The 13,850-nt window shown below is 39.8% G+C and overlaps 1 protein-coding gene across 2 annotated transcripts in view; it reads left to right on the top strand.

Annotated features, from left to right (window-relative positions):
• Positions 1-2,798: 2,798 nt before the first annotated feature.
• The window catches only part of ppp1r37 (protein phosphatase 1, regulatory subunit 37), a 52,554-nt gene continuing 41,502 nt past the window's right edge, over positions 2,799-13,850 (top strand). The window contains exon 1 of one of the 2 annotated variants that reach the window (XM_061782042.1): positions 2,799-4,350. In XM_061782042.1, coding sequence (XP_061638026.1) covers positions 3,630-4,350 — 721 coding nt within the window. In that variant the 5' untranslated portion in view covers positions 2,799-3,629. The remainder of the gene's footprint in view (positions 4,351-13,850) is intronic. The other variant, XM_061782041.1, reaches the window with a different exon arrangement.

Genomic DNA, 13,850 nt, shown 5'->3' with positions numbered 1-13,850 from the left:
TTTGCAGTGTTTCTCAAATCTTGTCTAAACTATACAAAATGGCATCTATAACAAGGTTGCTGTACTAGACACCCTGAGGACAGTTTGCTGCCTGTGATAGCCTAATGTGCCAAGGATATCACAGGCAGCAAACTGTCATTAAATGGGGATTTTTATTTTTTTTAACCTGGATTGTGATCTCTCTCCAGTCTTGCAGCAAAGAAGTTATTAGGGTGAGAGTGGTGACCTATCCCTGCTCTCTGGCGATTTAAAAAGAAATGCACTTCCTTGAAGCTAAAACATATTATTCAGAAAGGGTGTAATACACTGTGAAACAAGACAAAGATGGGTAGGAAAAAAATGCAAGAATTAAAGTAGAGGCCTAATTTGTACTACATTAATCACCTTCCAACCCTAAAACATGGGAGTCATCACATCCATAGAGCAGGTGTGGCTGAAAAAAAAACTTGTGCAGTGCTGATTCTGGGCCTGACCAGTACTGAAGATTGGGTTGCAGTAGTGTTGGACTGAAAACATTCTGTTAACCTTTCAGCAGTACAGAAAGGTGCTAGGCAAACCCTCAGGACAGCAAGGATAAGTGTTTTCCAAGAAAAACTGGAGTTGGTTTGCCCCTTTTTTTTTTTTTTTTTTAAATGTATATATAAATAAAATAATGAAACTGATTTGTGTATAGGTGACTCGCATGTGCCAAACAGCAAATATACAGGTGTGCAGTTTGTTCCTTAACTGTTAATGAATGGGGGAAAAAAAAAAATATCATGCAACAAAATTCAGTAGATATACTGTACTAGTTATTTATATCGCACTTTTCATGCATAACAAAATGCAACCCAAAGTGCTTCAAAGAGAGAAAAAGAATATAGCGGGAAATATACAAAAACGCACCCATACGAACACACACACCCGCACGTACACCCAAACATAGAACCTGTTGACTTATAGTATAGAGACGAGGCATGGTACTCACGATCCTGAGCGAGAAAAAACTGTGGGAGCCGTCCACACTGATCCAGGTGGTCTAGGGAAACTGCAGTTACATCCCTGCGGGCAATTTTATAAGTCTAAAAGACAATAAGACGGATAAAAACTCAAGGGTAATGGGAGATACAATAAAATAGGATTTAAAAAAAAAAAAAAAAAAAAAGAATAAATGAGTGTCTAAATCAGTCAAAAGCTAAAACAAACAAGAGACTTAAGTCTCCTTTTTAAAAGTATCAACAATCTACGCGTTAGTGTTTCCATTTCCTCCAAACAATTTAAGGCACGTGTCAACTTCATGCCCATGTCATTTTGTGACCTGTGAAAGCTTGCCAGTTGCCACAATTTTTCAAAACTACTCATAACTACTACTACTCATAAGAATGATGATAATATCAAGGCGGTGGTCCTTCCCAAAAAGTCCAAGGCCCTGAGAGATGACAGCCCTGCTAAAGATGTTCAGTCACAAGAACTTTAACTGAGATCTGTTCTGTTTCATTTAAAACAAAAGTTATTCTTAATGAACTCTTTCTAAAATGTTGAGTAACTCAATGTCTGTAACAGTCAGTCGAGTCCATCTCTCGCCCGAAGATAGCTGGGATAGGCTCCAGCACGCCCGCGACCATAGTGAGGAGAAGCGGCTCAGAAAATGGATGGATGGATGGATATAAAAATCAGAGGTCAGACTGTAGTCTGAAACTGAGACTGTACTACCACCTGCTGGTTCAATCTGGTTTACTCTTGAAGCTTTCAAAATGAGTTTCTCAACCCATACAATTGCATCTAAACCATACTACAAAATGGCCTCAATACAAATGGGCACAAAACATGCTTGCAATGCAGGTAAAAATCTGACCAATTGGCAGTAAACACAAAATTACATTTACATACAGTATTTAGACGGATGCGGTACGACAACTGTTAACACTGTACCATAAAAACACATTTATGACATGAATAGTTTCCCACTTTCAAGATTCCCACCATTACCAATTTTTTTTTCAGTTGACAGTTGAGAGGGGCGTCGTTTCGGTGCATTCAGCAGACACACCCACACTGCTTCATTTTTCACGATTTTGAAGCCTCATTTAATGTACTTTTTTTTCCTCCATTCAAATTTGTCAGGGTTAACAACACTCTTCTGTGGTGTGCCAAATTTGGAAGTTATTTGTTTTTACTTGGTAGCACGGAGGGGTCATCTGCCTTACAGTTCAGAGGTCGTGTTCCAATCCTGGCTGCGGCCTTCCTGTGTGGTGTTTGCATGTTCTCCCTGTGCCTGTGTGGGTTTTCTCCGAGTACTTTGGTTTCCTCCAATATTTCAAAAACATGCATGGTGAAGACTAAATTGTTTGTGAGGGTGAATGTTTGGGTGTTTTTCTATTTGTGCACTACAAATGGCTGGCGACCAGTTCAGGGTGGCCTCTCGCTCATAGTCTGCTGGGATAGGCTCCAGCTCACCTGCGACCCTAGTGCGGATAAGCACAACAGAGAATGGAGAAATCCTTTTAACTTCACAGGGACTTCAGTTCAGTGAAGAAGAAGTTCAATGAGAAATTTCTGATTTTGGGGGTGAAATTGGGACATTTCAAAGGCAATTGTGATATTGACTCTTATTGACTATAATAGACTAATCATATTTTTTTACGTTTGTCCTTAAACACATCTCAAACTCAATGTCTGTACTTTTTTTTTTTAAACATGTACTTAAGTACAGAGTGTGAGTTCTTTTGGCACTTTTGCGTGTTCCTCGGTAGATTGTTTTGTATTTCCCAACACTTTGCAACAGTGCGTGTGTTGAACGCAGCCCGGGTGGTGCGACGCGCTGACGTCAGACGTGTGAACAACAAACGGTTGGTGGACTTTCACGAGCTAGCCTGCCTGCCTGCCTGCCTGCGAATGGTCGCGTTAGACAAAAACACGTCCAACTTACTGTACTTTCCGCCGCCTTGTCCGCCTACTGGATACATACCTTCCTATAAAAAGCAAATGATAGTCAGAACCGAAAACAGGTGTTTGGTCGGGACGGACGTTAGCCCCACGGAAACATGCTGAAGAGGACTCGGTGTGACGCCTGTTTCTTTTCCAGCCGCCTGTGTGTGCTATTCGAGGCGCTGTGATGTGAGTCGAGTGTTCCGGCGCGACACCCGAAGTGAGACTACTACAATTCTTACTTTGTGTACGACCTAAATAATGAACTTCGGGGAGCTACGTGACGCGGCAGGTATGCGAGCATACGCGGGCCTGGGTGTCATTGCGGGGCTTCAACTTTAGCACGCTAGCTAACGGCCGTTCAGCTCGCATAGTTCATCCGAATGATTTAGCTCGTTACTGTATAAAGGCTCAATGGCTAATGCTGTATAATGGAAGCGCCCTGACTGAGCGGTGGTCATCTAAAATACTGCTGTCAACGTTCATCCATTCCCATTTGGTAATTGAAAGTTGCTAAACAACTGCTATTCCAATTGCACTTGTCACACAGGCATCTTCTGTGTTATTAATTACCACTACACTTGCCCTCTAATTCAAAAAACAATACTCAAAAGTGTCCACTTCAAAATTTTGCAGCCTTTAAGCTCATATCACTGTTAATTTATCCATCCAGGCTGTATGGTAAGATTGAAAGACTTTTGAGTTTAACTGGACATGAAAACATGAATATCGAAGAGCAGTGTCTCGATCTGTGCAATGTCAAGACCAAAACGAGTATGGACGATGGTCATCATAACACTACCTTTGGCACGGACGGGGTCCGCATCTCTGAGCTGATCCCAGACCCTGATGTCGATGGGCAAACCGTGGTCCCCGCCGAAACCATGCCCCAGCTCGCTGACAACCTTCAGGTGGCCACGGGGGACAACTGCCAGGTGAAGGACACTCTGAAAATTGATGAGGTCAATGGGAATAGACAGAATAGTGGCCATGGAGGGTCACCAAACCCAACTGACTCATTCTTTCCCAATGATGGGGATCATACGGACAACGCTGCTGTGCATGAAACGAAGGCCTCTACAGACGCGGAACCTGTAAAGTTTAACGACCTGGAGGAAGAAGACGACGGCGGGGAGATGGACATAGGTGTGGACCTTAGCCTGGACGAAACCGGCGTGCTGGAGGCCGAGACGACAACTGTCACATCGCGATCAGATGGTATTTCGGAGCCCTTCGGTCAAGTTGGCCCAGCTGGCAGTGAGGCAGAAAGCCAGTCGGACGCACAGAAAAGAGGCGAGCCCTCTGGCACGGACCACGCTGTGCTGTACCCCACAGTGGAGGAAGGGGACGATAAACACAAACTGACTGGCAAGAGGGTGACGTTTCCCTCAGATGACGACATTGTTTCTGGAGCAGTGGAACCAAAGGACCCCTGGAGACATGGTAATGCTCTCAGTATGTGTGCACGCATGTGTGTGTGTGTGTGTGTGTGTGTGTCTTTTTGCATATTATGTGTGAACCCAATTGTTATCTATTGAACCTGTTCAGTGTGCCTGCACGAACACGCCTCTGGGCGCACCAGCATTTTGTCCACCAACAGTATTGATCGGCAACATGTGAAATGAATTCAATCTTAACGTACTCCACTGTGGCCCATATGTACGCCATGTAGAAATGACTATTAGTGCAACGTTATTAAGAAAGAGAGGAATATAACATTTTCAAGGAAAAAGTGTCATAACGCCACCAGAAAAACTGAATGAATGTTACGAAAGAGAATTTATAAATATTGTTCTGAAAATTTGTTCAAACGGTTAGGAGAAAAAAGTCAGAAGGTCCTGAGGAAAAAAAGCTATAATGCAGTGAGACAAAAGTCATAATTAGCCACTGAATAATTTCTGTCAAAAAGTGCATTTTAGGTTTTCAGCCTTAAGATGTTTGTCAAAATAAAATGGCCAAAACACTGTGACCAGCATGTGCTTCTCTGGATAAAGCTCGCAGGTGCCACCAACAACGAGGTGGCTTTCTCCGTGGGCGTCTCAATCTCTGTGTCTAGCAGCTACTACGGTCTGTCAAAGTATGTCTTAAATAGAGTTGAGCGATAATAAAAGATAAAGATACACGTATCAAAATAGCTAGTCCTTGATAAACATATGCGACTCAGTGAGCTAAACGCATTGCTGAGGGCAGTGAAGTAGATGTCAGCCATGATTTGGTGTCACCTTCCTAAGTTTTGATAAGAAGTTACTCAATGTCAATTGTGTGTCGGTATCTCCAACGCAGCATCGAGCAAATTAATGTGCAAGGTGTGCCGTGGTCTGTGATCTCATAAACGGGTAACACAGCAACCTTATTTAATCATTTGAAGGAGCATCATGTAATTATGTGGAAAGCATGAAAATGGAAGCAGAGTCTGCACAGCCTGCCACTTTGGCCCGCAGCGATCTGCGCGGTCTCCACGTCCGACTACACTGCGCTGTGTTCAGGTGCATAGAAAGGGCGGGACACAGAAATGGCTCCACAGTTGGGTTTTATTTCTGTGGTGTGATGTAATAATAGGGCAACAAATTGCTTGACTTCACGTGTCCATAACATGCCTCTCAGGTAGACTGAAAGCAAACGGAAAGAGAGATGGGAGAAACCACATCATATCCACCATGCTTCAAAATACAAGCTCAAACCCTAGAAAATACAGGAAGCATTAAAAACAATTAAATGTTGAACTATTCTATTCTTCAGACACTTTAAAACTGTCAGTTTCAAAACTATAGATTTTTGTAATTTTGTTCGGACGATATGAAAAAATATATCATGATCGTTTTTTTGCCATATGCCCAGCCCTAGGTTAGTATACAGTTGTAGCCATAAATGCAATTTTACTAATAATTGGCATAATAATTTCTTTTGGTGGTTTAGTTTTTCGCCTTGGTTCGCTGATTTTCATTTTTGGTTTCAGCCAAGAATTTTCATTTCAGTGGATCACTAGTCGTAATAGTCTAGACTACTTGTTAGGAGAAAAAAAATCGAATTGTTGCGATACAAAAGTCATAATGTTAGGACAATTTGGTGAAACTGTTACAAGAAAAAATATATAATGTTCAGTGAAAAAAAGTGGTAATGTTACAAAGATAACGTCAAAATGTTACAAGGGAAAGCAGTAATCTTAGGAGAATATAAATTATTGCAACAATAGCCATGGGGTCATGAGAAAAAAAGTTGAGTATTGAGACAGTTACAGAAACGTCAAACTGATGAATAAGTGGGTACGTTACAAGAAAAAAAGTTGTAATATTACAAACTGCAATGAGAAAGAAGACGCAATATATAACAAAAAATTGCCATCTTACAAGAATGAAGTCAGAATGTCACGTGAAAAAATTCGTAATGTTACAAAAATTTGTTCAAACTACTAGGAGATAAAAATCTTAATGTCTTAAGAATTTTTTCTTCATGAAAATCAAGTCTACTACTCAAAAGAAAATAAATCCTAATGTTGCAAGATGGTATGAAAATGTGGTCAAACCACTATGAGGGGAAAAAAATGTAGTGTTCAGAGGAAATAAAAGTGGTAATGTTGCAACTGTAAGGAGAAAAAAGTTGCAACAATAAAGTCATGATATGAGAAAAAAATTCGTGAAATGAGCATAATGTTACGGAAACGTAAAACTGACGCGAAAAAGATCAGTTTCAGAAAAGTCGTAAATTTATGAAAATGTGTTCAAACTGTCACATGAAAAAAACAGGAACATCCCAGGGGGGGGGGAAAAAAAGCCTTAATGCCCTGAGAACAAAGTAATAACGTTTTGCGAAAATCAAATCTACTCATCAGAAGAAGAAAAAAAATCAAAATTTTTGCTCGACAAAAGTCAGAATGTTATGAAAATTTGGTCAAACTGTTGCGAGAAACAAATGTAATGTTCAGAGTAAAAAACATTTTTATCTTACACAGAAAGCAAAATGTTAAAAGGAAAATGGTACTAATGAATATAATGAGAAAAAAAACCTTTTACGGTTACAAGAAAAAATCAAGTAATAAGAATGTTACATAAATGTTATATGGATAAAAAAGTTGTAATATTACATAAGCATCAAACTGACAAGAAAAAAGTTTTAATGTTAAGAGATAACCAAAAATTAGTTTTTCATTTGTTTTGAGGGGAAAAAATTAGAAATTATTAGTGATAGGTGAGTACCAAAATTCATACCCAAACGTGAGCGCAAAAGGTTTGAGACCTGAAGTCCTAACATATAGTATTTTATAAATAGAAGGTTCACCAAAAAAAAGTAAAAAGGTTCCCAGTTCGAACTACCATTTATATCCATGCTAATACTCCTGATACATTTTGTTTGCTTATCATTTATCATATGTGCCTCCGTTTACTGTATGCCACTGTTAGCTTTGGAAACACAAACGCACCACCTTGCCATGTCCTCACCCCTTTTACAAACATCAGTTTGTCTTTACTTAAAACATAAACTGTGTGACAAAACAATAAGTCTTTTCTTCCAAAGCTGCTTAGTACACCCGTGAGCCTAAAACGACAAATGCAGTACAAAACTGGCATGTATTTATTGAGCTTACATTACATTAGTCATTTGGACAGTCTAATGACATGCAGTACAAATAACTCTTGGTCAAATTAACATGTATCGATTGATTGATCGCAGAGAAACTGAAAGATAAGATGGTGAAAAGATAAGCACGGTTAGTGTATTGTGGGCGGGTCCCAATGCTGATGTGTTCTTGTATCTCGTGTTAACACTGGTCCAGGAAGTTGATGCCGGACACGGCACAGCCTAAACTGTGATGCTTGTCTACTGACTGAACAGCTATTGATCCCAGTGAGGCGTGTTTATCACCACAGCAGCTCAGTCAAGTAGAATGTTATGGCAAGTGTAGTTTTGGTGTTATGGGTGAGACATTACCAGCCATATCACCACCACCAAATCATACCATGAGGTCGGTACCAGTTTGGTACTAATTCTGAACCAGTATGTATCGCTGATTAGTTCCACTTAAGGCCTCTTTATACTGCCGCGCTCAGGCGGCCAACAACGCCCGCATTGCATCATGTGACCGACGAATTGGCCCCTCTGCGTCACTTGACGCGCACACAGCAAAAATCGTTGCTGCGCATAGAATGCCGCGAAGATCATCTCTCGTGATTGGTCCGTTTAGTCACATGCTGTGTAGATGTAATCAGCGTTCCTCCCGGTTCCACATAGCACCGACGCCGCCGCCGCCTTCTCAATTGATTTTGCAGCATAATTAAACGTATCATCTGGTCATCTAAGCCCATTTGTTCAAGCATACTCTGTTCCACGGTCGCCATTGTTGTTGCTTTGTCCTTGCTCCGGAAAGGAAAGTAAAAACGGCTACTGGAAATGACCAAAAAAATGCAGAGGAAACTCCACCCTGTGGCGTCCGAGCCAATATCAGCCGTAGCGACACCCCCAACTTGGAGGAGAACTGCAGCACACTTTCAAGGCAAACGGCGTGCGGGATAGACGCAGTGACGTCAGCGTGGTCGCCGTCCTCACGAGTATAAAGAAGCCTTTACTTAGCCAAGATTTCTGGTATTTTAACAAACACAAAGCAGTGTGGGATGAAGACGACGCTATTTTTTTAATAGGAAATAGCACTAAACAGTATTTTTACTAGTACTTGTAATAACATAATTAAATAGAATGTAAATAATTAAACAGTTTGTGCGTCAGGATTCCATGCATTCATATGCAGCTCCAAGTGTGAAATACATGCGTAGACGTGTACACGAAGACAATGTCACAACTGATCTGTAAGCTCCAGGAATATCAGTCCTTTTAGTCTAGCGCTCGTAAGTCAAATTTTTGACGCAGCTTAATACAAATCTGATGACTTGTAGGTGGGGTCACTTGTAAGTTGAGGTACTACCGTATCTCATTTCACTAGACACTTCTCAGTCCAAGTAAACCACAGTATAATATAATTAAAAGTAAAACTATTCACCTTTTGAGGACGCTTGACGGACACAACAGAGAGGAAGCAGGAAGAGCTTCTTTGGTCTTTTACATACATGCTACATTCTATTCATGTCAGCATCACTTTGGTCAAATATTGTACTGAGGAGGCAAACCCTTTCTTGTTCCATTTCTATGGTTGTCACCATATCTCTTCTCTTTGCCATCACTGATGCCTTTTGGGGGCAACACTCCAAATCCACTTTGGGGTGTTCAACTTTGGAGGTTGGAGTTGTATTATAATGTGAGTCATTCCATTTAAATAGTTTTATTAAGGTACTTCAAACTCCCTTTGATTTTTTTATTTTATTTTTTTTTTTTTTTCATGCTCATGAACCTTTTTCCAATGCAAAGTTTCTTAATGCACAAGACATTGGTTATGTGTCCAGGATATGTGATGTATCCGTTGGGTCCTGCTAATGCTTAATAAGGTGTGAGGACTCAGCTATTCAGTATCCGTCCATGTTTTCCATCTATTCGTCTGGCATCAGGTTCTTCATAGCTCTATCATCTTATTCGCTCCTCTAAAAAAAAAAAAAAAAAAAACATTGAATTGGGCCTGAGATCAAAATGCCTGGAGCTTTTTACCACCATCCACAGAATGAATCACACAGCGCTGAATAAATAGCTACTGTAGATGTTCACCATGCAACTCAAGAAGTGCAACTCTAGATTGCTGTGGTGAATGAATGAATGGGAGGTATCATGACTTGCTGGCTGAACCTGGAGGCAGGAGGAACAATAGTCTGCCTGCCAGGATCATGTTTCCATTTTGCCTTTGCACTTGTATTGACAGTTTTTTTCCCCCCCCCCCCCAACATGTGAGGCTCCAATTTGCAGCTAAATAGTAGCTCGGTGGTGCAATATCATATTCCACAACCACAAATGAATGGACAGAAATTTCTTCGTATTTAGTGGCAACATGACAAGATTTCCCAAAAATGACAGTCTGCCAAATCTGTTTGGAATGGCAACTTTACCCTGAGTCAACGGACCAAGAATTAGATAGAAATTAGATGGATGGGTGGATGGATAGATTTTTTTTTTTTTTTGTGGGGTTGGGGGACGAAGGCCTTTTGAGACGTTTTTTTTTTTTTGTAATATAGGCGACAGAAAATCAGCTAAAAACAAATTCCTTAAAATTAGAGTAAAACAGTATAACTTTCTCAATATATCTCCTCAACCCCCTTCTCCGTTTGGCAAGCTTCATTTAAAATTATCCACCAATGGCTCGTACGGACCAAAATCACGATTGGTTCTCCAAGTCGATGCGTCAAAATTACCATGACATTTCAAACGGTGTTTCTTGCCCTGAAAATTCTGCTTAAGTAGCGCGAATGGACCATTTTTTCTGCAGAAACTAATCATAAAATGTAGTCTGATCTATATCACAGCAATAAACAAACAGTCTGCTTAAATACCACACAAACAATTACATCTTCATGCTGCTTGTCAAACAGCACAAACAGATGGACTCAAATGCACAACACCTGTCGCAGATGCTCCGAACCAAGTCCTTTGTTCAAAAAGGTAGTGGATTCAGTCTCCACCTGAGAGTTCTACCAAGGTGATGGTAAGCATAAAAAAAGAAAGAAAATGGGGGCGGGGAGAAAAAAATCACCTAATACCAAACCAGTAATAGCTCTTTATATCCACAAACATAGAATGTGTTTGTTGAAGACGTTTCACCTTTAATCCAAAAGGCTTCTTCAGTTTTAAATTTTGGATGTGTATTCTCCATAATTATGCCTCAGACTTCACACCTAAACTTTAGAACTGAAGGGGTCTTTTGGATTAAAGGTCAGACATCTTCAACAAACAAGAAGCCCAGTAGCCTTGATTCAACTATTTGTCGATTATCATGACCTGGATGACTGAGAATCTACACAGACAGCTCTAAAAGTTGCTAAAAGGAAGCAACACTTATCATCCACAGCGACTAAGGGTAGGACAGTACATTTTTGGCCCATGGTTCAGTACATTTTCATGTACGTGTTTCGTATGGATGTCCCGATCCAACATTTTCACTTCCAATCCGATACCAATATTGCAGCCTTGAGCTTTGGCCGATACCGATGTTGGTCCAATCAGCAGTAATCATACATACAATATTTATTTTGTAGTATGGAATGTTAGAAAAGGCTTGATCGAGTGATATTACACAAACAGAGAACAATAATCAGCAGCAGTAGGTATGAGGAAAAACTGACCCATTTATTATTATTAACCAGAGGGGTGAATAAAGTTATGCAACCTTGTTGAGAACAGCATTTGGTTTCTCCATATGTGCGGTGGCAATGCATCTGGAGTATAGTTTTATTCCCTGTTCCTGCTGTGCACATCTTGACCTCTGAGGGGCAGTGCGATAAACGCAGTGAGATACCCACTTGCAGCAACAAAGAAAGTAATGGTAATCACAATTGAATATTTTTAATATTTCACAGAGTTTGAGGAATAGATACCTGAGAGTATTGTTATATTGCCCTTTTGTTTGTTTTTATACAGCGTTTGAGTACCAATATTTATTATTTTGGGATAAAAGTGCCGTGAGTTCAATGCTAATTTTTGTTAGCTCGTCCATCTTTGAGCTAGCGATTTTTCTGAACAAAAACGAAGACGCAATGTCTGTGATGTATTTGAACATTCAATAGGTGTAATTGTGTCAATGAATGACTTTAAGCAAGCAACACTCTTACTGCTTACTACTATGTTAGCACCTTAGCTACCTGTGAACGTGTGCTCTGCATGCCGTCCGGGCGCTGCTGGATAGAAATGCTGGAGCAAGGTGTGGAATGGACTGCTTGTATAAGAGTGGTAAAATCTGAGATTTTAGATCCAGTACAATCCGATACTTGTTTTTTGCTGACATCAGACCGTTTTCCAATCTCAGAGATTGGATCGGGACACCCCTAGTGTTTTGTTCTGTCAAACTGATCTCTTTATTTTGCAAAGAATGCACTTTGTAGTGTACCGAATCATATTAGTTCTGCATTTTGAGTACACCATTATTAAACACAACTTTCCAGCTCTCTTATTCCATGACAAATTGTGTACACGTGATAATACTGTGTAAGATAAAATATGTATAAAAATGAAAACATACAAAAATCACTCCTTGTGTAACGGTTGGCTTAAGTATGGGGTGGTTGGTCATACCAAGACCCCAGTCTGCAGGCATGACCAATCAACCCACACTTAATCCAGTTGTTATAGAATGTTGCTGAGGTGTGTACGGCAAGGCAGAGTACAACGCGGGTCAAGTGTTTTCATTAAGTTACCGTACCACATCCATTTGACCACAGACAATTGTTGCAAATCTTTAGCAATAAATGCTCCTACTGCATGAGTTATTTCCTTGTTTATGTGATGTGGCACTGTAGGTGTGTTCAAAGCATTCTTAATAGACAGTTGTTGTTTCATTGTTGCCCTACTGTTGTGTAGCAACCATTATAACAGGATACAAACTACAGCTTTGAAGATTAATCAACAACTAGTGTATGATCAAATTAATCAACAACTGTTTTGATGATCGATTAATCGTTTAGAGCCATTGTTTAATTTAGAACTGTCCAAAGCCTCTGATTTCAGCCTCTCCACAGAACATATTCCCTGATTTCTGTAGTCTCTCATGAAAGCAGACTGATTATCATGTGTGTTTAATCAAAATAGGACATTTGCAGAGATCTGCTTTTACTTTGGAAAACAATGATCAACATTTTTCACCATTTTCTGACATGTTGCGGACTAAACCAGTAACTGTATTATAATCAATTTATGGGAAAAAAAATTATTTATTTGCAGCCGTAGTATGATTAACCTGGTGAACCTGAAGCAGCCTCAGAAGTGTATATAAAACTAATACCCCTTCTCATTAAGTCCAAGAAGTAGCTGTTTCAAAAAGGTTGGTGAGTAGATTGCGGCTTCTCATGTGATATTGCTTGTTTGTTGTTTATTTGATTTTGTTTAATCACAAACAACAATAATCAATTAATAAACAGTCACAATAATGAGCTAATAAACAGTAATAAAAAAATTGCAATAAACTTGAATGCAAAAGTTTGTGTCCACTAATCAATGGAAAAATCGAGAATTATCAGTTTTAAAAATATTCGATAGTCACAGGCAGCCCTAATGCATACAAGCTTGGTCATATTACAGTAAAATGTCTTTCAACAGTTTTTACTCTCTCGTTGTTCGATTCAACAGTTAAACCTAAATTAATCCACACTGGAGATTTAAATGAAGCCAGTACTGTTACTAATTTTAATCTCTCTACTCTTCCACTCTTACTAGTGGACATGTTTTACACGGCAACTTTGAGCAGGTGAACACACAACAGTGATTGGCTATTATATCTTGAGGGAGAGCTTTTCCTCTGCCTGGGACTTACACACACAGCACGTGAATTGCAAAACCAAAAAAAGGGGTCCGTAAGGGTGTATCGTCCTGTGCAGAGCGTACCTAAAACCGAATACGGTCATGTCCCTAATGCCTACTGGCAATAATCCAAAAGTATCATGAAAAAACACTTTGCTAACACTGGCAATAAGTACCGTAATTGGACACGGGTATCATCAGGTGGATATTCTTCTCACAATCCTTTCTTGACACCATCTTTCAGAAAAAGTTTTCAAAAAGCCACAAAAGTCAAAGGAAAAAGCAGAAAACATTTTATCATTTGCTGGTTGAAGTGAGGTGCACTGAGTTCCACATTGTGACAGTTTGATGTATAAATTGTGTAAATTAAAAAAAAAAAAAAAATTCCCAGAAAGTTTTGGTCAATCTCCAAATTTGACTAGCTTTTAAGCCCTGCAGGGCACCACCGTACTTGGAAACAAACTGCAATACCTCACTTCTCACTCTCCGGCAGTTGAATTTAGTAAATCAGTGTATCATGTACTTTATGAAGGCACTGTATCACTTTGCAGGCACTTGTTGTTTCA

The sequence above is a fragment of the Phyllopteryx taeniolatus genome, chromosome 8 (genome assembly GCF_024500385.1).
Source record: "Phyllopteryx taeniolatus isolate TA_2022b chromosome 8, UOR_Ptae_1.2, whole genome shotgun sequence".
NCBI classification, from domain to species: Eukaryota; Metazoa; Chordata; class Actinopteri; order Syngnathiformes; family Syngnathidae; genus Phyllopteryx; species Phyllopteryx taeniolatus.
The sequence above is the reverse complement of the archived record's forward strand: the minus strand, read 5'-3'. Positions and strand labels throughout refer to the sequence as shown.